The sequence below is a fragment of the Oncorhynchus kisutch genome, linkage group LG4 (assembly GCF_002021735.2).
Source record: "Oncorhynchus kisutch isolate 150728-3 linkage group LG4, Okis_V2, whole genome shotgun sequence".
NCBI classification, from domain to species: domain Eukaryota; kingdom Metazoa; phylum Chordata; class Actinopteri; order Salmoniformes; family Salmonidae; genus Oncorhynchus; species Oncorhynchus kisutch.
In genome coordinates this window covers 41467203-41494947 of record NC_034177.2, presented here as the reverse complement: position 1 = coordinate 41494947, position 27745 = coordinate 41467203, and the positions used below count along the sequence as shown (strand labels likewise).

The following is a 27745-nucleotide window of genomic DNA, read 5'->3' as shown; positions in this document are numbered from 1 at the left end:
CCAGTACGTCCAACTGGCCTCACAACCGCACACCACGTGTATGGCGTCATGTGGGCGAGCAGTTTACTGATGTCAACGTTGTAAACAGAGAACCCCACCGCCACTATGGGGCAATCGTATTGCCAGGCGTAAGCTACGGACAGCGAACACAATTGCATTTTATCAGTGGCAATTTGAATGCACCGTGACGAGATCCTAAGGACACTTGTGAGGCCCATTTATTTTTTGGTATCTGTGAGCAACAGATATCTGTATTCCCAGTCATGTGTCCTGTGTGACTCAGTTGGTAGAGCATGGTGCTTGCAACGCCAGGGTTGTGGGTTTGTTTCCCACGGGGGACCAGTACGAAAATGTATGCACTCACTACTGTAAGTCGTTCTGGAGAAGTGTCATTGAACATTTTTAAAATCCATAGATTAGGGCCTAATGAATTTATTTCAGTTGACCGATTTCCTCATATGAACTGTTGCGTTTGATATTTTTGTTCAGTATATATTATTTTTACTCAAACCTCCCCCGTGTCAGATTGAATAGCCTCGCGGGCCGGATCCGTATATTGCCCACCCCTGCTCTATAATCATTGATAATATTACAATCAGCAACACATTTCAGATGGGTGTGAATCCCGGTGTATCAGCATGTGAATGTGAGTTTGTCAACATTTTACTAATTTAAATTATCTTGATCTTTGTCACCAAATGCATAAAAAGACTGCGGTCTAAGTATGATTGACCAAACCGTCAAGAAGTGTTAGGCGATCTAACTTAGGCCCCTATATTCTCACTGGTTAAACTTGCAGAGCACACCAGTCTATGAGAAACAACTTACTTGATAAGTGCCAGCTTTCAGAGATGTATATAAGCGACATCCAGGAGTACAGAATTGAAAGAATTAAAAGGTTGTATTTCTTTTCACACAATTTTTAGCTCAGGTAGTCAATACATAGTCACACAAACCCTTGAAATAATTAGCCACAACTCATTTCATGCACTTTCAATCAGTGGCTCCTTCCCTTCTCACAGACCATGGAGGTTTTCATCCTTGAGTGTACAGCCCCACTTTTAATAAATAATTTCTTGTCCTTCATTTTTAAATTGTCCTTTGACATTGTGCAAAATGTCATCGTTTCCATTTTCCTTTGAAAACCTGAAAGAGATGTGCTCTCTGATAGAGGCCTTGTCAGTCGACATAGTGCACCTCTGCCTGGAGCTCTTTGGTCACATAGCCCAGGAGGGCAGCAGTCACCTGCTGCTGTAGGGTGGCATTGCCCATGACCAGGGCAGTCAGCTGGGCCATGTCGGTCCACTGGACCTCGCCCATGATGGCCATGATGTCATCGTAGAGCTTCTGCTGCTGCACCGGGGTCAGCTCCATGATGATCTGAGGCAGCGGCTTGAACTGTCCACTGGTCATCCAGCATCCCAGTAGGCCACCGACCGCACCCCCTGACAGAGATAATGAGGAAGAGGCAATGATGATGAGGTAAGGATGTATGTCTGAAATCAATCATCAATTTCCTTGGAAACATTGTTAACACCGTTTAAAATGTGTTACAGACTATGAGCCATTTGTATGCATTTTTCTGTGTATGGACCTCTTATGTGTGATCTCAACCCTGCACACAACATTATCAATTCAAATGTTTATTGGTCATATACACATGGTTAGCAGAAGTTAATGCGAGTGTAGCCAAATGCTTGTGCTTCTAGTTCTAGTTAGTGCAGTAAAATCTAACAAGTATTCAAACAATTTCCCAACAACTACCTAATACACAAATATAAAGGGTTGAATGAGAATATGTACATATAAAAACAGTTGAAGTCGGAAGTTTACATACTTTTGTTGCAGTCATTAAAACTCATTTTTCAACCACTCCACAAATTTCTTGTTAACAAACTATAGTTTTGGTAAGTCGGTTAGGACATCTACTTTGTGCATTAAGTAATTTTCCAACAATTGTTTACAGACAGATTATTTCACTGCCGTCGGTAGCAGCAAGAGGGGGCTACAACAGACTTCTTCCGTTGCGACATCCCTCTAAGGCCCTTCTGCTAGCTTGCTAGCCCCGGCCGCTAGCTGTCTGAATCGCCGTGTCTCCAGCCCACCAAGCTACTCACTGGACCCCTATGAACACTCGGCTACGCATGCCTCTCCCTAATGTCATATGTCTTGTCCATTGCTGTTTTGGTTAGTGATTATTTCCTTATTTCACTGTAGAGCCTTTAGCCCTGCTCAATACGCCTTAGCTAACCCTTTAGTTACACCTCCAACACATGCGGTGACCTCACCTGGTTTAAATTATGTTTCTAAAGACAATATCTCTCTCATCGTCACTCAATGCATAGGTTTACCTCCACTGTATTCACATCATACCATACCTTTGTCTGTACATTATGCCTTGAATCTATTCTACCGTGCCCAGAAACCTGCTCCTTTTATTCTCTGTTCCGAACGTACAAGACGACCAGTTCTTATAGCCTTTAGACGTACTTTTCCTATTCCTCCTCTGTTCCTCTGGTGATAATAATGGGATTTGACATAGAACAAACATTCATTTTTGTACATGGGTGAAATACCTGATAACTTACACAATAGAGAAAAGTACCTCTTGAAGGTCCTACTGGAAGCCAGTAAAAAGGCTATCACTAGGAAATGGCTACAAAAAGACCCTCCCACAGTGACACAATGGATAGACATTGTAGAAGAAATACACCACGTATGACCTTTGCTTTAAGAACTCGACAGGAGAGAGGTCAAGAATACTGGGAAAAATGGGTTTCGTACTTGGAAAAGGTCTAATTCAAAGATGTCAACATAACTAATATGATGAGGAAGGTATGAAGTGCACTGTAACTGCCAGATCTTTTTTTGTTGTTCTTTTATTTGAATTTATTTGTAATTTCTTTGTGTTCCTACAATAAAAACGAAGTATATTTTTTTAAGTGCTTTCCTCACCATTTTATATAAGCATGCCCCATTCAAAAAATTCAGAACCAGGAACAGATATAGCCCTTGGTTCACTCCAGACCTGACTGCCCTTGACCAGCACAAAAACATCCTGTGGTGTACTGCATTAGCATCGAATAGCCCCCGCGATATGCAACTTTTCAGGGAAGTTAGGAACCAATATACACAGGCAGTTAGGAAAGCAGAGGCTAGTTTTTTCAAACAGAAATTTGCATCCTGTAGCACAAACTTCAAAAAGTTCTGGGACACTGTAAAGTCCATGGAGAATAAGAGCACCTCCTCCCAGCTGTCAATTGCACTGAGGCTAGGAAACACTGTCACCACCTATAAATCCACGATAATTGAGAATTTCAACACACATTTTTCTACGGCTGGCCATGCTTTCCACCTGGCTACCCCAATCCCCGGTCAACAGCCCTGCACCCCCCACAGCATCATGCCCAGGCGTCCCCCATTTCTCCTCCGCCCAAATCCAGATAGCTGATGTTCTGAAAGAGCTACAAAATCTGGACCCCTACAAATCAGCCGGGCTAGACAATCTGGACCCTCTCTTTCTAAAATTATTAGCCAAAATTGTTGCAACCCTTTTTACTAGTCTCTCTTTTTTTTTAACAACTTCTTATTTTCAATGACGGCCTAGGAACAGTGAGTTTAACTGTCTTGTTCAGGGGCAGAACGACAGATTTGTCTGAGATCCCCAAAGATTGGAAAGCTGCCGCGGTCATCCCCCTCTTCAAAGGCGGAGACACTCTAGACCCAAACTGCTACAGACCTATATCTATCCTACCCTGCCTTTCTAAGGTCTTCAAAAGCCAAGTCAACAAACAGATCACTGACCATTTCGAATCCCACTGTACCTTCTCCGCTATGCAATCTGGTTTTCGAGCTGGTCATGGGTGCACCTCAGCCACACTCAAAGTCCTAAACGATATCATAACCGCCATCGAAAAGAGACAATACTGTGCAGCTGTATTCATCGACCTGGCCAAGGCTTTCGACTCAGTCAATCACAACATTCTTATTGGCAGACTCGACAGCCTTGGTTTCTCAAATGACTGCCTCACCTGGTTCACCAACTACTTCTCAGACAGAGTTCAGTGTGTCAAATCGGAGGGCCTGTTGTCCGGACCTCTGGCGGTCTCTATGGGGGTGTCACAGGGTTCAATTCTCGGGCCGACTCTTTTCTCTGTATACATTAATGTCGCTCTTGCTGATGGTGATTCTCTGATCCACCTCTATGCAGACGACACCATTGTGTATACTTCTGGCCCTTCTTGGACACTGTGTTAACTAACCTCAAGACGAGTTTCAATGCCATACAACTCTCCTTCCATGGCCTCCAACTGCTCTTAAATGCAAGTAAAACTAAATACATGCTTTTCATCTGATCGCTGCCCAGACCTGCCCGCCCGTCCAGTATCACTACTCTGGATGGTTCTGACTTAGAATATGTGGACAACTGCAAATACCTAGGTGTCTGGATACTGTAAACTCTTCTTCCAGACTCACATTAAGCATCTCCAATCCAAAATTAAATCTAAAATTGGCTTCCTATTTCACAACAAATCATCCTTCACTCATGCTGCCAAATATACCCTGGTAAAACTGACTATCCTGCCGATCCTTGACTTCGGCGATGTCATTTACAAAATAGCCTCCAACACTCAACTCAGCAAATTGGATGCAGTCTATCACAGTGCCATCTGTTTTGTCACCAAAGCCCCATATACTACCCACCACTGCAACCTGAATGCTCTCGTTGGCTGGCCCTCGCTTCATATTCGTCACCAAACCCACTGGCTCCAGGTCATCTATAAATCTCTGCTAGGTAAAGTCCCGCCTTATTTCAGCTCTCTGGTCACCATAGCAGCACCCACCCGTAGCACGCTCTCCAGCAGGTATATTTTCACTGATCACCCTCAAAGCCAATTCCCCCTTTGGCCACCTTTCCTTCCAGTTCTACGCTGCCAATGACTGGAACAAACTGCAAAAATCACTGAAGCTGAAGACCTGTATCTCCCTCACTAACTTTAAGCACCAGCTGTCAGAACAGCTCACAGATCACTGCACCTGTACATAGCCCATCTGTAAATAGCCCATCGAACTACCTCATCTCCATACTGTTATTTAATTTTGCTCCTTTGCACCCCAGTATCTCTACTTGCACACTCATCTTCTGCACATCTATCACTCCAGTGTTTAATTGCTATATTGTAATTATTTTGCCACTATGGCCTATGTATTGCCTTACCTCCCTTATCTTACCTCATTTGCACATACTGTATATAGACTTTCTATTGTATTATTGACTGTATGTTTGTTTATTCCATGTGTAACTCTGTTGTTTGTGTCACACCGCTTTGCTTTATCTTGGCCAGGTCGCAGTTGTAAATGAGAACTTGTTCTCAACTAGCCTACCTGGTTAAATAACGGTGAAATAAATAAAAAAATTTAAAACCTGTGGATGTATTTCAATGCATACCTTGAAACTCAGTGCCTCTTTGCTTGACATCATGGGAAAATCTAAAGAAATCAGCCAAGACCTCAGAAAAAAAATTGTAGACCTCCACAAGTCCGGTTCATCCTTGGGAGCAATTTCCAAACGCCTGAAGGTACCACGTTCATCTGTACAAACAATTGTACGCAAGTATAAAGTACGCAAGTATAAACGCAAGTATACGCAAGTATAAACACCACATTCAGACACATTCTGTCTCCTAGAGATGAATGTACTTTGGTGCGAAAAGTGCAAATCAATCCCAGAACAACAGCAAAGGACCTTGTGAAGATGCTGGAGGAAACAGGTACAAAAGTATCTATATCCACAGTAAAATGAGTCCTATATCGACATAGCCTGAAAGGCCACTCAGCAAGGAAGAAGCCACTGCTCCAAAACCACCATAAAAAAAGCCAGACTACGGTTTGCAACTGCACATGGGGACAAAGACCGTACTTTTTGGAGAAATGTCCTCTGGTCTGATTAAACAAAAATAGAACTGTTTGGCCATAATGACCATCGTTGTGTTTGGAGGATAATGGGGAGGCTTGCAAGCCGAAGAACACCATCCCAACCGTGAAGCACGGGGTTGGCAGCATCATGTTGTGGGGGTGCTTTTCTGCAGGAGGGACTTGTACACTTCACAAAATAGATGGCATCATGAGGCTGGAAAATTATGTGGATATATTGAAGCAATATCTCAAGACATCAGTCAGGAAGTTAAAGCTTGGTTGCAAATGGGTCTTCCAAATGAACAATTACCCCAAGCATACTGCCAAAGTTGTGGAAAAATGGCTTAAGGACAAAAAAGTCAAGGTATTGGAGTGGCCATCACAAAGCTCTGACCTCAATCCTATAGAAATTTTGCAGGCAGAACTGAAAAAGCATGTGTGAGCAAGGAGGCCTACAAACCTGACCCAGTTACACCAGCTCTGTCAGGAGGAATGGGCCAAAATTATTGTGGGAGTTAAGGTGTATGTAAACTTCCGACTTCAACAGTATGTGGATGACCAATGGACGAGCGGCATTGGCAAGGTGCGATAGGGGGTACAAAATACAGTATATACATATGATATGAGTAATGTGAGATATGTAAACATTATTAAAGTGGCATTGTTTAAAATGACTAGTGATCCATTATTAAAGTGGCCAGTGATTGGGTCTCATTGTAGGCAGCAGCCACTCTGAGTTAGTGATTGCAGTTTAGCAGTCTGATGGCCTTGAGATAGAAGCTGTTTTTCAGTATCTCGGTCCCAGCTTTAATGTACCTGTACTGACCTCGTCTTCTGGATGGTAGCGGGGTGAACAGGCAGTGGCTCAGGTGGTTGTTGTCCTAGATAATTTTTGTTGGCCTTCCTGTGACATCAGGTGCTGTAGGTGTCATGGAGGCCAGGTAGTTTGCGCCCGGTGATGCGTTGTGCAGACCGCACCAACCTCTGGAGAGCCTTGCGGTTGAGGGAAGTGCAGTTGCCGTACCAGGCTGTGATACAGCCCGACAGGGTACTCTCGATTTGTGCATCTGTAAAAGTTTCTTCAGCCTCCTGAGGTTGAAGAGGCGCTGTTGCGCCTTCTTCACCACACTGTGTGGGTGTACCATTTTCAGTTTGCCTGTGATGTGTATGCCGAGGAACTTAACTTTCCACCTTCTCCACTGCTGTCCCTTCGATGTGGATAGGGAGGTGCTCCCTCTGCTGTTTCCTGAAGTCCACGATCATCTCCTTTGTTTTGTTGATGATGAGTGAGAGGTTGTTTTCCTGACACCACACTCCAAGTGCCCTCACCTCCTCCCTGTAGGCTGTCTCATCATTGTTTGTAATCAAGCCCCCTACTGTTGTGTCGTCTGCAAACTTGATGATTAAGTTGGAGGCATGCATGGCTGTGCAGTCGTGGGTGAAAAGGGAGTACAGGAGGGGGCTGAGCACGCACCCTTGTGGGGCCCTAGTGTTGAGGGTCAGCGAAGTGGAGATGTTGTTTCCTACCTTCACCAGCTGGGGGCGGCCCGTCAGAAAGCCCAGGACCCCATTGCACAGGGCAGGGTTGAGACCTAGGGCCTCCAGCTTGATGATGAGCTTGGAGGGTACTATGGTGTTGAATGCTGAGCTGTAGTCAATGAACAGCATTCTTACAGGGGTATTCCTCTTGTCCAGATGGGATAGGGCAGTGTGATGGCGATTGCATCGTCTGTGGACCTGTTGGGGCAGTATGCAAACTGAAGTGGGTCTAGGGTGGCCAATAAGGTGGAGGTGATATGATTCCTTGACTAGTCTCTCAAAGCACTTCATGATGACAGAAGTGAGTGCTACGGGGCGGTAGTCATTTAGTTCAGTTATCTTTGCCTTCTTGGGTACAGGAACAATGGTGGCCATCTTGAAGCATGTGGGGAGAGAAGATTGGGATAGGGAGTGATTGAATATATCCGTAAACACACCAGCCAGCTGGTCTGCGTATGCTCTGAGGACACGGCTAGGGATGCCGTCTGGGCCAGCAGCCTTGCGAGGGTTAACACGTTTAAATGTTTTACTCACGTCGGCCACGGAGAGGGGGGGGAACAGTCCTTGTTAGCGGGCCGAGACGGTGGCACTGTATTATCCTCAAAGCGGGCAAAGAAGGTGCTTGGTTTGTCTGGAAGCATGACGTTGGTGTCCGTGACGTGGCTGGTTTTCTTTTTGTAGTCCGTGATTTCCTGTAGACCCTGCCACATATGTCTTGTGCTTGAGCCATTGAATTGCGACTCCACTTTGTACCTGTACCGGCATTTCGCTTGTTTAATTGCCTTGCGGAGAGAATAACTACACTGTTTATATTCAGCCATATTCCCAGACCTTTTTCCATGGTTAAATGTGGTGGCTCGCACTACTATATGAGAGGACAAGTTGTGTAAATATTCTCATTTAGATGGAAGACAAACAACTCATGATTAATATAAAACTCACTCACCCACAGCGATGCCAAGGGGGCCTCCAACCAGTCCTCCTGCAAAGGCTAGTCCTCCTGCTGCCACCGCCCCTTTGGAAGATCCCTTCACTGTGGTCTTTATCTGTTGGTTTGCAGATAACTCGCAACACAGCCGCACAACATCGTTAATTCGTTGCGACATTCTGGGGAACAAAGGTTAAGGGTTTAGACCCACGTTTACAATAATTCAACAATGACAGCTACATAGTGAATGGGCTGAGGGGAAAAACATAATAGGCTATTTCTATTTAAAGCCACAATCTGCCAGTTCAACAGTCTAACCCACCAACTTTTGGGGTAAATTGAGGGATGGGGCTGGGGAAATGTAAACGCTCTAAAATTCATAGACAGCACTATGGGTGCAAGGATTGACAGTCTGAGATTGTCATGATAGTTTAAAACATAAGTTATTAATTGTTTACAAACACTCAAATGACAACAAACATTGACTAATACAGCCATAGATCTTGGGCTATGACAAGACAGCTGTACTAAGGTCATAAAACATTTGAATTGCATTTTATAAGAATCAAATGGGTATATGATTACCTTAAACAACCTATGCATGACCTTTGAACAGCAGGAAATATGTGGCTAAAATAAATAGATATGTATTGTCATCAATGTCATGTTATTTCAGTATATAGTCTATAATCGAAATGTAAGTATTGTTCTTGTTTTGGTGAAGACATTTTTTATTTATTAACCGACAATACATTTAATGCTTATTCTATTTGCTAGAATGCATTTGCTACAATTCAAGGTACAATGTATCACTTCGGGACGTTAAAGATGATCACGTGACGATGATAAGTCAATTTACTCTCGGACATTGCATGTGTTTTACATTGTTTCGCTAAACGAAGTTGCAGCGATAAGATACAAATATTGTAATATAAACTAATAGTCAACATACCTTGATGATGAACTAAATTCCTTGTATATTGTCTGCTTGCTATATTTATATGAAGGTTCAATGCCAGTCAAAACTAGAGGTTTTTTCAAGCGTCATTCTTGATTTCCCGAGCATTGAGGGAGTTCCATTAGAATGAACCGGGGAAAACCGGTCTATGGCCCGTCACATCACCAGGGAAAAGCATCTTCTGGCGATAATGTCAACAAAACATGATGAATCGTTCAGAAACACAAAGCATGTATTTTTTTTATATAAAATATATTACAATTTCTTTACAAATAGTTTTCCTTGGGAAGTGTGGGTAAAGTGATATATGCGTTTAAATAAAGATCTAACACTTTTGCATGTGAAAACACTGAATCCTAACTCATTAATCCACGTGCTTAATATACTACACTTTTGTTTTCAGAGGACTTCACCGTGTGATTTGACCGTTTCACCCGGCTCACCACCAGGAGACAGCCCAGTTTCAAAACTAATGCGATCAGCACTAACCCGGCGTACCCGGGGCATTAATCGAATTCCTTCCTTGTCACAGGAAATGCATCAACTGGTTCATTTCCTGGAAAGCCACAACGTCAGAGAGCGATGAGCCAATAAGAAGAGGTCTGAAAATGACCTTATCGTGTTGGCTTGATAGTATTTCATATGATGTGTTTTTTTCAATAATAGGCTATTCAAACATTCCCATTTTGGGAGTCAAACTACATCAAATTAGCATACATCTCTAATCAATTAGATTGATAAACATTGCTGGGAGAAGTTGTCTTTGAAACACAGATCTAGGATCAGCCTACTTGTCCCAAATTACAAAGGCATGGCCACAGTACTGTCTTTGATATGACTGGGAGTGGAGACGATGCAAAAAATGTACCTCAGACTGATCAGGTGTTGTCACTAAAATTGTCTATGTATTAGAAATTCATGAATATATATATATATTTTTGTCTTAATTTAAGGTTGGATATAAGGTTAGCAGTGTGGTTAAGGTTAGGTTTAAAATCAAATTTTAAGAAGAGAAATTGTAGAAATAGTCGGGGTTTAGCCATAATTTTATTTTGTGGCTGTGGTAACTAGTGACGACCAAGATCAGTTCAACTTCGTTCGACTTCCCGAGCAGCTACAGAGCGCAGTGGACCACGTGGTCAACAGGCAGCGTGTTTACACATGTGACTTCTTTGACACATCTCGCGTGTTCAGAGTTCTGAGCCTATGTGCCGCCCTCTTGCTAATATTGTGCCATTTGAATTTACTGTATATAATTCTGCAAAAGAGGACAGACTATTAATCTTCCCAACTACACTGCTGTCCTCTATCATGAGAGCATCCGGTCAATTAATTATACCATGTGCATCTTGGAGCAACATTATAAATAGATTATTAGATTTTGCATTATGCCAAAGAATGTAAAAGACCATCATCACAGTAGTTTTACAACCTCAGTCATCATACTAATTGGATTGATGGGATAATATTATTGAGTGAGAATTGTTTCTTTATTCTGTAAATATGTCTCAGCTCTGTAACTAGTGAATTTACAACTGTAACTAGAGATATAATTTGCAATATAAGGTAAACACTCAATGTTTAAAATTAAGTTATTAAAGCATTTGATGGGGAATAAAGATAAATATGTTTAATTTAATACCATTGCAAGAGAGGGAAATCCTGTTTATATGTAGCCTATTGGATACAGTCTTACATAATGTGATCCTTTCCATGCATTGTTGTGAAAGTGAGCATTTTACCCAGAGTACACCGGGAAACAGACAGGGGAACATGGCGCAGGGTCGATGAGGAGGACGCTGAACATCGAGGATTATATTACGTGGATATTTTTGAGATCATGCTGAAATCCTAAAATGAGAGTGTGAAATGGTCTCACTTCCGAAGTCTTGGATTTCTATCACTGCCCCTTTGATGAATAAGAGGAAAACGCGTCTCAGGAATACCTGCAATTGTATTCATAAACATTTCTTTAGGACTTACAACCCCTGAGCATTGTTTTGGATTCACAAACGTCACATTTCATTTGATTATTACATGGGAAGATGGCTGAGAGAAATAAAAGGAACATAGAGGTCCTACAAGGAGTTGACAGACTTCGAGTGGGGCATAAGAAGGTAAAATAAACGAGCTAGATGGATTGTGCGTGCTCTGTCTGACAATGCACGCGGTCGATTTATAATTATCAAATTGTTTTACATGTTCATTAAATGAGACCGCCTAGCGTGCATTCTCTTTCAGAATGTTGCAAGCTAGCTATTTAGTTGCATATTCATTTATGCGCTTGTGGCATCTTCGACAGATAATTCATCGTGGAAACTTTCTAGCTAGTTCAACCTTTTTCTAGAAGCTTCCTTGAGCCAGCGGTCACATGTTGCTTCTTGTTTATTTCAGCTTGGATCCTGACCAAACCATGTTGTTTTAACTACAACCATCGAATATGCAAAGTCAAGTTTGTCAATTGCTCTGTTGAATTATATTCTTCAGCAAGCATAATGCATAAATAAACAAATGTACTTGCCCAATGCGTGAAGGATAGTTTAATGAACTTACCATACACTTATGCACACAAGCATTACCTTGTGTGGCCTAACGTTAGCTAATTTACTACTGGCCTTTCAACACTAGTATAATCGTATCTAAATGTTCAGAGAATATCAATACACAGTGTTGGGCATTGATTGGATGTTTATTAACATTCATTGATGGCAATGCAATGCAGGACAAAAGTAAAGCTAGTCAGTTGGCAAAGTAATGTTCGTGTTGTGTTACAGTAGAATTTGACTCATGAAGGAGGGTGCAACTTTAATGTAGGCCTACTTTCAAATAGGAACAGGCCTAATGTGTTGACCAGGCATGCTTAGCTAAATTTCTGTCGTATTGAGTAAAGAATTGTATCTGCCGCATCCATGGTACGTCATATTTCATACCCCTATCAAAAGTGTAGTATTATAGGCTACTTCCTAGTATGACATCCACTGTAAAGTGTACAGATGCCTCTTCCTGTCCCCAAGTAGGTGCTTCTGTGTAAGTATATCCTGTGAGTTCCAGAAAAGATTTTGTCAATTAATCTTTGACAGCTGTTAAATCAAAACACCCTAAACTTCCTGAGAATTTGCTTCCCCAACATTGAGTAAGTGTAAAGAACTGTAAAATGGAGGGGGTTATTCAGAGTTTTTTTTAATGGAGAATAAAAATGCTAAGTTTGACCTCTAGAATTGTCACTCTGTCAACAACAGGTGGTGAAAGGCTGTGAAGTTCAGATCCAGCACTGGTGAGTCTTGTGTAGCAATTCCGCGTAGTGACTGGCGTAGGAGTCAAACAGAATCTCATAAATGATGATGCTACTGTGCTCCTATATTACTAGTTACACCTAGTCCCTCACCACGTCCTTGATAGTACATAGATAGGCTAAACATTAGTTCTGGGATAGCCGATAGACCAGGAAGGGCATGTGGATCATTGTGTGTGTGCTGTTACTTTACTAAAATTAACATATTTGGACTTTCAGGGAGAAGGTAAAAGGTGACTATGAAGCCCTTGAGGATCAACTCAAAACTCTTCCAGATGAGGTGTCCTATGACATCATGGTATGTTCTCTCTTATTAAATGCACCGGGGAGAATTTCCATAGCAGGGGCTTATTTAAAGTTTATTATATGAGATGTGTCAGAGTGAATTCCTAGGCCATGCATCCTTATTATAAATTGTCTTGTCTTGATCTGGAAAGAAACACGCATCAATTAATACAGCTCTTATGATGTGTATATATATGTTGTGTGCAGGGAAGGCCTTATCTTTGACTACCAGTTTATGCTCTCCTTTTCTTTCAGCTATTTAATTTCACTTTCAGTTTGTGAAAAATATGCAGAACCATGTTTGAATTGCCGTAATGTAAAAATGATTTTAGTCGAGGTGAAACTTGAACTTGAAACTTAAATAATGCAGTATTTATTTTAAAAACCTTTTTCCTCCCCTCTCTGCTGTAACAGGTACCATTTGGCCCTTTGGCATTTATGCCTGGGAAGCTGGTCCATACCAATGAGATCACTGTGCTACTGGGAGACAACTGGTTCGCCAAGTGCTCTGCCAAGCAGGCCCAGAAGCTCTTGGAGCACAGGAAGAAACGTGAGTTTATTTTGGAAGCCATGTAGAATTTTCTCAGATACCATGATTCCTTGGAAAACTTTGACACTCACTTCTCTAGTATTTGTATAATATTAGTTAACTTGTCAATTGTGTATGTATGGTAGTGGTTATGCTTATTGTGAAAGATTGAGGTCATATTATTAATGTCTTAACACTCCAACCATTTGCCCAGCAGAGGGGGCTGTTATAGACTTGCTGTCAGAAACAAAGAGGCGATCACTCAGTGTTGTCAAGGAAAGTTGAATGGCTACTCATTTTGTGAATACTTGGATTATTATAATATTTGTTGTAGTCTTGCTGGTGGGCAATTAACTATTGAAAATGTAGAATTGTGACCAGAATGTTACACATTGATAAAGCCATTGTTTGGTTATTCAAGGCTATTTGACCATGTTCTGCTATCATTTTGTCACAACAGTCCAGCCTTAAAAATCCTCCTGTCTATTCCACTGCTGGCCGTTCTTTCTTTCTCTTACCCATGTAAGAGAAAGCAGATTCCCCTTGCTTTCTTTAGTATTCACCCTACGCCCCGAAAGCTATTTAATATTGTGTCAAATCGTCCTAAATAACAATGTGTGATAGTGATGGGAGCTTTATTAGACTGATGTCTACCGAAGCGTGAATGTGCCATAACCCTGCCCACCCCTCCCTGACCCTGCCCAGGCTGATTTTACACAGCTAAGTGCCATAATGCAAACATGGCTGGCTGAGATCTGTCAAACAGCCCCGCTGAGTTGTCAGGCTGTCCGTGTTTGACCTTTCCCCAACGCTTCGGAGACGTACGGCTTGAGGGCTCGGCGTCGCCATGACGACGGGGCCCTTTGCTGCCATTAGCAAACGGGGGTTTAATTGTTGTGAAGATTTAATGATCCGAAGTAGCACCGAGGGCATGAGATATTATGAACTGTTTGTGTCATCATTTTCCCTTTTTGTCAGTGTGTTCAGGATTTAACCCCTTACTGGTCCGAATACTGTGTTTTTTTGTTTCTCTTTTCTACTGACTACGACCAATCTGGTTCACAAGCTGCATGTCTTGACCCTTTACACACACATTTGTCCAATTCCACACTAATCACACAATTTTAGTTTTTCAAATTAAATCAAAATTTTGTTTTACAAATTATATCAAATCAAATTTTTGTCCTTTTTGCTTTTTTAGATGTAAGGAGTGCGCTGGATGACTTGCACAAGACGAAGAAGAACTTTGAAGCCAGAGTTGGGTTCACAGAGGATCTTGAAAAACTCTCAGGCGTAAGTGCCATCTAAAGCATATATTCAAATGTTCTAAATCAACATTGCAGAGCTCTCTCTGTCCTCTGCCGTGCCCTGATTGTGTTATTGCTGATTATATCTGGAAATGTGCATGTACACCCTGGCCCATCTACTGTTGCTAGCCCCAATTCTGATTTGTGATCCGATATCTGCTTCACTGACTTCTGCTCTTGTAAAAAGCCTGGGTTTTCTGCACATTAACACTAGAAGCTTATTACCTAAAAGTGTGTGTTCACAGCTCCAGACCAGACTTGTTGGTCATTACTTAGACATGGTTAAGTAACAGTGTTTTGAACACTGATGTTAACCTTTCTGGTTATAAACTTTTTCAGCAAGACAGATCTTCCAAAGGTGGTGGAGTGGCAGTCTTTACCAAGGAACACCTTCAGTGTTTGGTTGTCACCACCAATTCTGTCCCCAAACAATTTGATTTTCTGGTTTTACGCATTAAACTTTCAAATAACTCTTTGTTGACTGTTGCTGGGTGTTATCGGCCACCATCAGCACCGGCCTCTACCCTAAATGCCCAAGCTCTTACCTGGCCCCTTACACTAAGTCTGAATTGGTCCTGCTAGATGACCTAAACTGGGACATTCTTAAACCACCTGACCATGTCTTAAAGCAATGGGACTCTCTAAATCTTTCCCAGATTATTACCAATCCCAGAAGGTATGACTCCAAACACCCAGAAAAGGCTACTCTCCTTGATGTTATCCTTACAAATAATCCTGATACGTATCGGTCTGGTGTTTCCTGTAATGACCCCAGTGATCACTGTTTTACAGCCTGTGTTCGCAATGGATGCTCAGTGAAACGGGCCTGTCCTGATTTGTCATAGACGCTTGCTAAAAAACTTTAATGAACAAGCCTTCCTTTATGACTTGGCCTCTGTAAATTGGTATAGAATCAGCTTGATCACCTCTGTCAAAGACTCTTGGACCGTTCTTTGATATTTTCAGTGGTATTGTTAACCAGTTATGCATTAGGGGGCGCTACATTTTGGGATGGAAAAACGTTCCCGTTTTAAACAAGATATTTTTTCACGAAAAGATGTTCGACTATGCATATAATTGACAGCTTTGGAAAGAAAACACTCTGACGTTTCCAAAACTGCAAAGATATTGTCTGTGAGGCCACAGAACTGATGTTACAGGCGAAACCCAGATAAAAATCCAACCAGGAAGTGCTGCATTTTTAAAAACTGCCTCATGCCAATGACTCCTTATATGGCTGTGAATGAGCTACGAATGAGCTTAAGTTTTCCATGTATTCCCCAAGGTGTCTACAGCATTGTGACGCCTTTTAAGCATTTCCATTGAAGAATAGCCGTAAGGGACCATGTATAGCAAGTGGTCACATGGTGTCTCCCGCAGAAAATCTTGCGTAAAATACTGAGGTAGCCATTTTTCCAATCGCTTCTTATGAGAAACCAATTGCCTCGACGGATATATTATCAAATAGATATGTTAAAAACACCTTGAGGATGGATCCTAAACAACGTTTGCTGTGTTTGTCGATATTATGGAGTTAATTTTGAAAAAAGTTTGGCGTTGTAGTGGTAGCATTTTCCGGTCGATTTCTCAGCCAAGCATGATGAACAAACGGGAGCTATTTCACCTACAAAAATAATATTTTTGGAAAAAAGGAACATTTGCTATCTAACTGGGAGTCTCTTGAGTGAAAGCATCCGAAGTTCTTCAAAGGTAAATTATTTAATTTGGTTGCTTTACTTATTTTCGTGAAAATGTTGCCTGCTGCCAGCAGAGCTAGCATAGCATTATGCCATGATAAACTTACACAAATGCTTGTCTAGCATTGGCTGTAAAGCATATTTTGAAAATCTGAGATGACAGTGTTGTTAACAAAAGGCTAAGCTTGTGTTTGAATATATTTATTTCATTTCATTTGCGATTTTCATGAATAGGAAAAGTTACTAGGGGTATTTATGTCCGCTGCGTTATGCTAATTCGTTTGAGGCTATGATTACGATCCCGGATCCGGGATTGCTCGTCGCAAGATTAACAGATACATGAAGAAAATGATAATTAAAAACGGGTTCAGCCCCTGGTTCGACCTTGATCTGGCAGAGTTACTCCACCTCAATAATTCCATTTGGCAAATCGCTCGGCACACGCATACTCAGGCTGACTGGCTCTCGTTCAGGCAAATTAGAAATAGTGCACTGAGGCTATCCAGAAGGCCAAAGTTAGTTCTCTCTCTCTGTGGGTCTAACCCCAAGAAGTTCTGGAAAAAGGTTAAAGACCTGGAGAATAAATCCTCCTCCTCACAGCTGCCCATTTTTTTTTATTTCACCTTTAGTTAACTAGGTAGGCTAGTTGAGAATAAGTTCTCATTTGCAACTGCGACCTGGCCAAGATAAAGCATAGCAGTTCGACACAAACAACAACACAGAGTTACACATGGAATGATCAAAACATACAGTCAATAATACAGTAGGAAAAAAGAAAACAAAGTGTATATATACAGTGAGTGCAAATAAGGTCAAATAAGGGAGTTAAGGCAATAAATAGGCCATGGTGGCGAAGTAATTACAATATGGCAATTAAACACTGAAATGGTAGATGTGCAAAATATGGATGTGCAAGTAGAGATACTGTGGTACAAAAGGAGCAAAATAAATAAATACAGTATGGGAATGAGGTAGATAGATGGGCTGTATACAGATGGGCTATGAACAGGTGCAGTGATCTGTGAGCTGATCTGACAGCTGGTTCTTAAAGCTAGTGAGGGAGATGGGAATCTCCAGCTTCAGTAATTTTTGCAGTTCGTTCCAGTCAGTGGCAGCAGAGAACTGGAAGGAAAGGCGACCAAAGGAGGAATTGGCTTTGGGGGTGACCAGTGAGATATACCTGATATACCTGCATTAAGTCAGGATTCCTATTTGACTCAGTCATGCCTCCTTTCCCATCCAACATTTCCTCATCTCCCACCCCTTCTAATGCGACTATCCCCGATGCTCCTCCCTCTTTTTCTCTTGCCCCGCTACAAAGTTTCTCCCTGCAGGCGGTCACTGGCTGCAGTCCAAACACTTAAAAGACACACCCTCGTCCACTTACGACCTTGGGGGAATCCCTGTCGCCATCTTGGAGGGTGGTCCAAATGATTAGCCAAGCAAGGGAAGTTTGCAACGTAGTAAGGCCCTCAGCCCTCGTTTTTAGTCGGCTTTGTGAATGTGTAATTATGTTCCCCCCGGGGCCTGAAACTCCCCATAACATAGTTTGCGCTGATTGTACATCCGCTAAGAAAAGTCTGTGAAAACTTAAAAACAACATTAATGGAGAAGTCAACATACAAGTGTAAGTTAAAACGAATGCAAATAAGTTAAACATTTTGCTACTAATGCACATGATGGCACAAACGCATCTCGTAAATATGTTTTTGTTTGGTTATCTTTTGGAAATTGTAGAAATAAAAACGTTTTCTCCTTCATAAGTTACAGCTAGGCGGGCTAATGACAGTTAGCTAATTAATTTGTTATCATACAGTAGGCGAACACTACTGTTCAAAAGTTTGGGGTCACTTATCCTGTCTAGGCCAAGCGTTCCGCTAGCGAAACCCCACCTCAACATTCCGCTGAAAAGGCAGCGTGCGAAATTCAAAAATATTTTTTATAAATATGTAACTTTCACACAATTACAAGTTATTCACAGAATTACAGAGAGACTGATCCTCTATGCAACCACTGTGCCAGATTTCCAAAAGACTTTACGGAAAATCATAATCTGAGAACAGAGCTCAGTACCTGCTTATAAACAATTAGACAATTCCGCCATCTTGGAGTCAACATTAGTTAGAAAAAACACTATAAATATTCACTTACCTTTGATCTTCATCAGAAGGCACTCCCAGGAATCCCAGTTCAACAATAAATGACTGATTTGTTCCATAAAGCCCATCATTTAGCCACCTGTTGTTAGCGTGTTCAGCCCAGTAATCCATCTTCATGGAGGCGCGACCATTTCCTCCATGACAAAAACTAAAAAAGTTCCATTACAGGTCGTAGAAACAAGTCAGAACATGTCTGCACTCAATCTTGAGGATGTTTTTAACATATATCATCAATAAGGTTCCAACCGGAGAATTTAATTGTCTGAATAAAATCCCTGGAACGAGAGGATACTCTCTCGGGAGCGCGCTTCATGAGACTGAGGCGCTCTAACAGAACACTCACTAAAAGGGGTCTCATGAGCCCCTCCTTTATAGTATCATCTTAAAACTAGGATCTAAAGATGGTGACATTTAGTGGAAGCCCTGGGAAGTGCAGGCACATCCATAACTATCAGGGATTTAAATAGGCTCTGTTTTGAAATTCGACTTCACACTTCCTGTTTGGATTTCTTCTTATCTTCTCTTCCTTCGCTTGCCAAATGAGTTCTGTTATACTCGGACATCATTCAAACAGTTTTAGAATCTGGGACAGAGTAGGAGGCAGTTCAGTTTGGACACGCAATTCATCAAAAAGTGACATGCTGCCCCCTAACCTAACAGGTTAAAAATATCCTTGTTTTTTTAAAGAAAACCAAAAAATATATTTGTCCATTTTAAAATAACATCAAATTGATCAGAAATACAGTGTAGACATTGTTAATGTTGTAAATGACTATTGTAGCTGGAAATGGCAGATTAAAAAAATAATAATAATCAAATATCTACATAGACGTACAGAGGCCCATTATCTTGGCCAGGTTGCAATTGTAAATGAGAACTTGTGCTCAACTTGCCTACCTGGTTAAATAAAGGTGAAATAAAATGATCAGCAACCATCACTCCTGTGTGCCAATGGCACAGTGTGTTAGCCTTTTAAAATGATAAACTTGGATTAGCTAATTGATCATCATTAGAAAACCCTTTTGTAATTATGTTAGCACAGCTGGAAACTGTTTCTGATTAAAGAAGCAATACAACTGGCCTTCTTTAGACTAGTTGAGTATCTGGAGCATCATCATTTGTGGGTTCGATTACACGCTCAAAATGGCCAGAAACAAAGATTTGTCTTCTGAAACTCGTCAGTCTATTCTTGTTCTGAGAAATGAAGGCTATTCCATGCGAGAAATTGTTAAGAAACTGAAGATCTTGTAAAACGCTGTGTACTACTCCCTTCACAGAACAGGGCAAACGGGCTCTAACCAGAATAGAAAGAGGAGTGGGAGGCTCCGGTGCACAAGACAAGTACATTAGAGTTTCTAGTTTGAGAAACTGCCAGCTTCATTAAATAATACCCGCAAAACACCAGTCTCAACATCAACAGTGAAGAGGTGACCCTGGGATGCTGGCCTTATAGGCAGAGTTCCTCTGTCCAGTGTCTGTGTTCTTAATCTTTTTTTTATTGGCGAGTCTAAGATATGGCCTTTTCTTTGCAACTCTGCCTAGAAGGCCAGCATCCCGGAGTTGCCTCTTCACTTTTGAAAAAAAGGCTATTTTGTAAATGACATCGCCGAAGATCGGCAGGATAGTCCGTTTTACGAGGGTATGTTTGGCAGCATAAGTGAAGGAGGCTTTGTTGCGAAATAGGAAGCCGATTCTAGATAAAAAATTGAAGATGGATGGAGATGCTTAATATGAGTGGAAGGAGAGTTTACAGTCTAGCCAGACACACTGAACTCTGTCTGAGAAGTAGTTTGTGAACCAGGCGAGGCAGTCATTTGAGAAACCAAGGCTGTTGAGTCTGCCGATAAGAATGAGGTGTTTGAGTCGAAGCTGCACAGTACTATTTTTCATCAATGGTGGTTATGATATCGTTTAGGACCTTGAGCGTGGCTGAGGTGCACCTGTGACCAGCTCGGAAACCGGACTGCATAGCGGAGAAGGTACGCTGGGATTCGAGATGGTCGGTGATCTGTTTGTTCACTTGTCTTTCGAAGGCTTTAGAAAGGCATGGTAGGATAGATATAGGCTGTAGCAGTTTGGGTCTAGAGTGTCTCCGCCTTTGAAGAGGGGGATGACTGTGGCCGCTTTCCAATCTTTAGGAATCTCAGACGATAGGAAAGAGATCGGGGTTGCGACAATGGAGGCGGATAATTTTAGGCAGAGAGGGTCCAGATTGTCTAGCCCAGCTGATTTGTAGGGATCCAGATTTATGCAGCTCTTTCAGAGCATCAGCTGTCTGGATTTGGGTGAAGGGGGGGGGGGGTGCAGAGCTGTTGACTGGGGTTGGGGTAGCCGGGTGGAAAGCGTAGCCAGCTGTAGAGAAATACTGAAATTCTCGATTATCGTGGAATTATCGGTGGTGACAGTGTTTCCTAGCCTCAGTGCAGTGGGCAGCTGGGAGGAGGTACTCTTATTCTCCATGGACTATACATTGTCCCAAAACATTTTGGAATTAGTGCTGCAGGATGCAAATTTCTGTTTGAAAAAGCTAGCCTTTGCTTTCCTAACTGACTGTGTATATTGGTTCCTGACTTCCCTGAAAAGTTGCATATCGTTTGCACTATTCGAAGCTAGTGCAGTGTGCCACAGGATGTTTTTGTGCTGGTCAAGGGCAGTCAGGTCTGGAGTAATAAATAAAAAAATGAAAGGGGGGTGCTTATTTAAGATCGTGAGGAAGGCACTACTGAAGAACAACCAGGCATCCTCTACTGACGGGATGAGGTCAATATCCTTCCAGGATACCTGTGGTCAGGTCAATTAGAAAGGCCTGCTCGCAGAAGTGTGTTAGGGAGCGTTTGACAGTGATGAGGGGTGGTCGTTTGACCCATAACGGATGCAGTGACCCAAAACTTTTGAACAGTAGTGTATATTAATTATTTATTTAATATAAGTAGACATGCAATCATAATTGACTGTTGTGCATTTAAAGCACCCACAAATTACCGGTGGCTGAAAAGGCAATCATCGCGGGATGAACAAGTGACGAATTTCCGGCCAAGGGTGGTCTATTTAAAAAAAGTAATTAAATCTGCCTCCCTCAACCAGCAAGTGTATACTCGTCATACATCATCAGAAGTGTCCACTTAATTTGAGGGCTGAGGGGATAGGGTGTGTCTTCTAAGTGTTTGGACCGCAGCCACTGAGTCCGAGGTGCTAAAGGGGATCCTTAAACTTCAACCCCAAAAAACATCTGGGTCAGATGTTTAGATCCTTTTTTCTTTAAGGTTGCTGCCCTTATCATCGCCAAGCCTATCTGACATTTTTAACCTGTCTCTGCTCTCTGGGGAGGTTCCCATTGCTTGCTTTTTTTTTTATACCTTTCATTTAACTAGGCAAGTCAGTTAAGAACACATTCTTATTTTCAATGACTGCCTAGGAACTGTGGGATAACTACCTTGTTCAGGGGCAGAACGACAGATTTTCACCTTGTCAGCTCAGGGGTTCCAATCTTCCAACCGCACAGTTAATTAGTCCAACGCTCTAACCATTGCACTCCACGAGTAGCCTGCATGCTACGTGAATGTAGTAGAAGCCAAGGTAAATTGCTAGCTAGCATTAAACTTATCTTATAAAAAACAATCAATCATAATGACTAGTTCTAACTACTGATCCAGTTTAGCAGGCAATATTAACCAGGTGAAATTGTGTCATTTCTCTTGTGTTCATTGCATGCAGAGTCAGGGTACATGCAACAGTTTGGGCTTTGTGAACTAATTTGCCAGAATTTTACGTAATTATGACATACATTGAAGGTTGTGCAATGTAACAAGAATATTTAGACTTAGGGATGCCAGCCATTAGATAAAATACCGAACGGTTCCGTATTTCACTATTCAATCATATTAATGACCAAAGGCTCGTATTTCTGTGTTATGTAATCATTCATTCAAACAGCACTTTTGTGCGTTTTTGCCAGCAGCTTTTCGGAAGCACAGCGCTGTTTATGACTTCAAGCCTATCAGCCTAATGGCTGGTGTTACCAATGTGAAATGGCTAGCTAGTTAGCTGGGTGTGTGCTAATACTGTTTCAAACGTCACTCACTTTTAGATTTGGAGTAGTTATTCCCCTTGCGCTGCAAGGGCCGCGGCTTTTGTGGAGCGATGGGTAACGATGTTTCAAGTGTGGCTGTTGTCTATGTTATCCTGGTTCGAGCCCAGGTAGGGGCAAGGAGGGGGACGGAAGCTATACTGTTACACTGACAATACTATAGTGCCTATAAGAACATCCAATAGTCAAAGTTATATGAATGGTATAGAGAGAAATAGTCCTATAAATACTATATTAACTATAACCTAAAACCTCTTACCTTGGAATATTGAAGTCTCATGGTAAAAGGAACCACCAACTTTCATATGTTCTCATGTTCTGAGCAAGGAACTTAAACGTTAGCTTTTTTACATGGCACATATTACTTTCTTCTCCAACACTTTGTTTTTGCATTATTTAAACCAAATTGAACATGTTTTATTATTTATTTGAGGCTAAATTGATTTTATTGATGTTTTATATTAAGGTTAATTCAGTATTGTTGTAATTGTCATTATTACAAATAAAAAAATTGGCCGATTAATCGGTATCGGCTTTTTTTGGTCCTCCAATAATTGGTATCGGTATCGGCGTTGAAAAATCATAATCGGTCGACCTCTAGTTGCTACCATGCTGTGTTGTTGTCTTTGGTCTCTCTTTATGTAGTGTTGTGATGTCTCTCTTGTCGTGATGTGTGTGTTGTCCTATATTTTTATTTTTAATCCCAGCCCCTGGCCTTTTGCCTTCTGGTTGGCCATCATTGTCAATAGGAATTTGTTCTAAACTGACTTGCCCAGTTAAATATAAAAAAAAGTGTAATTACAGTGAAAACAAAGAGCTTTGAGGATCCTCTTCAGCCAGCTTATCTGATAGACAACTCCTCTGTGCAGATAAAGCAATTTGTATGAGCAGATATTGTTAACACGCTGGCTTTTACCCTTCTGTTTCCTCAGGCTAAAGGGGACTATGTGGACATCAGAGAAGAGGTTGAAAGTATTGAAGAATTTGTACGCAAAGGAAAGCAGCGTGTGGCCCTTAAGCCCCACACTAAGCCCAAAATGGAGGCTGTTGTGAAGATGGAGGAGGAGGAGGGCGGTGGAGAGGGAGATGGAGGGAGTAGGAGAGGAGTGCTGTCCGAGGAGGAACTGTGGGCCAGACTGGATGAGCTGGAAGCAAAGGAGAAGCTTGAGGAGGAGCATGACCGGTAGAGTTGCACACACACTCAAAACACATGGACTTTCACATTAAGTGATTCAGGGCACTCTTCCCACCTTCACACCTGTGTTTCATTGCAAAAGTGAAGATTAGATTTCTCATGATGCCTTGTTTTGATTTGTTTTCAGACACTTTGGAAGTGTAGACACCAACGGCAATGACGACACAACATCCTCCTCTGAGGAAGAGAAGGAGGGAGATGGTGGCGGCCATCATCGCGTCAACGGACATGACGAGAGGAGTGAAGGCAAGATGACTGTGCCTCACAACAGTGGCCAAGTTAACGGTACAACCAGGGAGGAGGAGGAGGAAGACAAGGGAGAGGAGGAGGAAGGCAACGGTTTGCCTACCATCTATTTCTCTCATACGGTGGAACCCAAGAAGGTGAGTGTTTTTATAAATCGTATTAAACTCAATGCAGTCAACAGTCAACAATGTCGTCAATTATGTTATTTGAGTCATGTAAATCAATGTACTACATTTTTCTCTCTGTCTGTCGCTTCATCTCCAGGTGAGGATAAACACAGGGAAGAACACCATGTTGAAGTTCAGTGAGCTGAAAGAACAGAAGCAGCAAGCCAAGAGGAAAAAGAAGATCGGCACCAGCAATGGTCACTCTCACCACGGGCTCCACAACATCACCACGCCCACAGACATCTACAGGTAAACCCACACTACACATCACTTATCTAGTTCTTGGTTGGCATACCTATTAGCAAAATTTTGGGTCCAATGTATTGGCATATATTAAATGTTATTTACTCTGAATGTTTCCAGGTACTTTGTTCTGATTCGGTATGGTGTCTGTCTATTAACAAGTTCTGCGATCTGATTTGGTATAATGGCTGACTAGGCCTATGTTTGTGGACTTTTGTCAGGTTGTTTGTGGATGTGAAGAATGGCGAGCCCATCCCCAGGAAGTCCATCCTGAAGTCCCGGAGCAGAGAGAACAGCGGATGTAGCGACACCAGCGAGAGCAGCGCTGCCGACTTCGAAGAGCGCAGGACGTTCGGACGCACCCTGAGCCACGACGAGAACACGTGCAGCGACACCAGCGATGGCATCACCGAGGAGGACAGCCCCACCGGGAACCCTCTACACCCCACCAGACGCTTCGAGGTAAAACTCAGCTGGGTCATGTTCATTAGACAGTAAACGGAAGACAACTGACAGAGGGACTACCTGAACATCTTGTGCAATAAAAAACATTCATTTTCCGTTGCAGGCCCTAATGAATACGACCGTGGTCCTCTGCTGATTTTGTTTTTTTAATCATGATCTTTGAATGTTGAATAGGGATACACCTTGAACAAGTTGTTTTGTCTGTGCACTGTCCAGCTCTACAGCCTCTCATTAACCACCACCTGTTAATTTTTTGTTGATCATCCAGGCCTTTTCATGCACAGTGGTGGAGAAGGAGCCCATTCCCTTGTCGATCCCCCACCTAACCATCGTCCCTCCAGCTCTGCCCACAATCCCAGAGCGGAAGCTGGAGGAGGTGGCCCCCGATGCCCCCCGTGAGGCCCCTAAGCGGGTGTCCAAGTTCAAAGCTGCCCGGCTGCAGCAGAAGTGACCCTGCAAAGCCAGTCTCCAGGATTCACACGACTGGCCCCTTTTTAACATAGATGTTCTACGCCAGCACTTTGTTGAGCTGGACAGACTGTGAACCCTCCCTAATATCTGCCATGTCTCTTCTTCTTTTGTCATCACTCTTTAAGCCTTTATTCTTCTCTTTCATAATGCTTTTCCTGTTAGTACACAGGGTATCTATTACAGTAGGACTGTTCTATAAGAGGCAGTACTCTGTAAGAGTAGCATAGCATTGTTTAGAACGCTTGCGCTTAACCATTTACCTGCCTTGTAAGGAACATCAAGCTTTTGTTGCTAAGTAAGCACTTCATTGCAATATGTATTTAAGTCAAGAGGTTGTTTATTTAGAGCCCTCATCCTCCAACATTATGGCACTACACTAGTCCACACTGCCTAGGTGCTCATTTTATGGTGGTTGCTCTCGTGTCAGTGTCTTGACAAGGCCAGTGGTTTACCACTCTATTTGTTTGATCCATCATTTTGCCTGCTATGCTAAAAACCACATGCTCTGTGTCATTTATTTTTTTCCTTTTTTTATTTTCTACGATTATTCTACACAGGGTCATATGCTGACTGCCCTTTATTGTCCCCAATCCCCTTGTACCTGCCTAATGCCCACCTCTGTGACCAGCTTTATGTCAGAATAAACATTGTTGTAAACTGGAAGGAAAATAAAACATTTTGTGGAAAAAGTCACGTGTTATTCCCCTTTTGGGTAGATTTTTCTCAAACCTTTTCTCCTTTTTTCACTAAAGGACGAGCCAGACCAACACAAACTTTGACTGTGCGCAGTAGATCACCTGCTGAGTGTCAAAGAGGGTGGTGATTCTACATGTAGAATTGTGGGGAAATTAACAAGATGACGGCTGATGTTCTTTGGTCAGAGGTGATAGGATAGCTGCCCACTGCTGATGTTCTTTGGTCAGAGGTGATAGTATAGCTGCCCACTGCTGATGTTCTTTGGTCAGAGGTGATAGGATAGCTGCCCACTGCTGATGTTCTTTGGTCAGAGGTGATAGGATAGCTGCCCACTGCTGATGTTCTTTGGTCAGAGGTGATAGGATGGCTGCCCACTGCTGATGTTCTTTGGTCAGAGGTGATAGGATGGCTGCCCACTGTTGATGTTCGTGTTGGTCTTTATTGTCCATAACAGGTATGCCACATATACAGTACATTACCAAAAGTATGTGGGCACCGGCTCGTCAAACATCTCATTCCAAAATCATGGGCATTAATAAGGAGTTGGTACCCCCTTTGCTGCTATAACAGCCTCCAGTCTTCTGGGATTTTTCTGCAGTGACTTGCTGGGCAATGATGTTGGGCGGTTAGGCCTTGTAGTTGGTGATCCAAAAGATGTCCGATGGGGCTGAGGTCAGGGCTCTGCAGGCCAATCAAGTTCTTCCACACCGATCTCGACAAACCATTTCTGTGTGGAACTTGTTTTGTGCACAGGGGCATTGTCATGCTGAAACAGTAAAGGGCCTTCCCCAAACTGTTGCCACAAAGTTGGAAGCACAGAATCATACCGTTAAGATTTCCATTCACTGGAAATAAGGGGTCTAGCCCGAACCATGAAAAACCAGACCATTATTCCTCCTCCACCAAACTTTACAGTTGGCACTATGCATTCGAGCAGGTAGCGTTCTCCTTGCATTCACCAAACCTAGATTCATCACGACAGAGAATGTTTCCAGTGTCCAATGGCGGCAAGCTTTACACCACTCCAGCCGATGCTTGGCATTGCGCATGGGGATGGAAACCCTTGACATTTCCACTTCACAAACAGCATTTACAGTTGACTGGGGCAGCTCTAGCAGGGCAGAAATTTTACGTGTTGGAAAGGTGGCATCCTATGACGGTGCCACGTTGAAAGTCACTGAGCTCTTCAGTAAGGCCAATGTTTGCGTGGCTGTGTGCTAGATTTTTACACACTTGTCGGAAACTGGTGTGGCTGAAATAGCCAAATCCACTCATTTGAAGGCTGATCCACATACTTTTGTATATTTAGTGTATCTTGAAAATGTAAAAACACAAGGATCAACAGTAGATCATCTCTCCTTGGTTCATTTCTTTTATGGCCATTTGTAAAAAAGAGACAAAATTGTGCAGTCTGGTATGCTTAATATAAGGAATGTGAAATCATTTATATTTTAGCAATGACATTTAGTTTTGATACTTGGGTATATTTAAATCCAAATACTTGTTTTACATTTTCTAATAAGGTACTGTATTTGTACTTTTACTCAAGTATGACAATTGGGTAC

General features: G+C 42.3%; 2 protein-coding genes across 3 annotated transcripts; one reads left to right on the top strand and one right to left on the bottom strand.

Annotated features, from left to right (window-relative positions):
• Positions 1–882: 882 nt before the first annotated feature.
• Positions 883–9482, bottom strand: zgc:112052 (protein C19orf12 homolog). Its single transcript, XM_020481030.2, has 3 exons — positions 9336–9482; positions 8402–8562; positions 883–1445 (listed from the first exon to the last, which is right to left on the bottom strand). Exons 2-3 carry the CDS (start codon positions 8559–8561, stop codon positions 1180–1182), a joined length of 426 nt encoding a protein of 141 aa, XP_020336619.1. The 5' UTR covers position 8562; positions 9336–9482; the 3' UTR covers positions 883–1179.
• A 1592-nt stretch (positions 9483–11074) lies between these two features.
• Positions 11075–26177, top strand: uri1 (URI1 prefoldin like chaperone). 2 transcript variants are annotated; one of them, XM_020481027.2, is made up of 10 exons: positions 11075–11458; positions 12581–12615; positions 12853–12931; positions 13333–13468; positions 14649–14740; positions 23630–23880; positions 24020–24275; positions 24403–24554; positions 24770–25010; positions 25282–26177. In XM_020481027.2, exons 1-10 carry the CDS (start codon positions 11387–11389, stop codon positions 25462–25464), a joined length of 1497 nt encoding a protein of 498 aa, XP_020336616.1. In that variant the 5' UTR covers positions 11075–11386; the 3' UTR covers positions 25465–26177. The 2 variants fall into 2 exon arrangements, with proteins under 2 accessions (XP_020336616.1, XP_031678814.1); XM_031822954.1 differs by having other exon boundaries at positions 11736–12615.
• The last annotated feature ends 1568 nt before the right edge of the window (positions 26178–27745 follow it).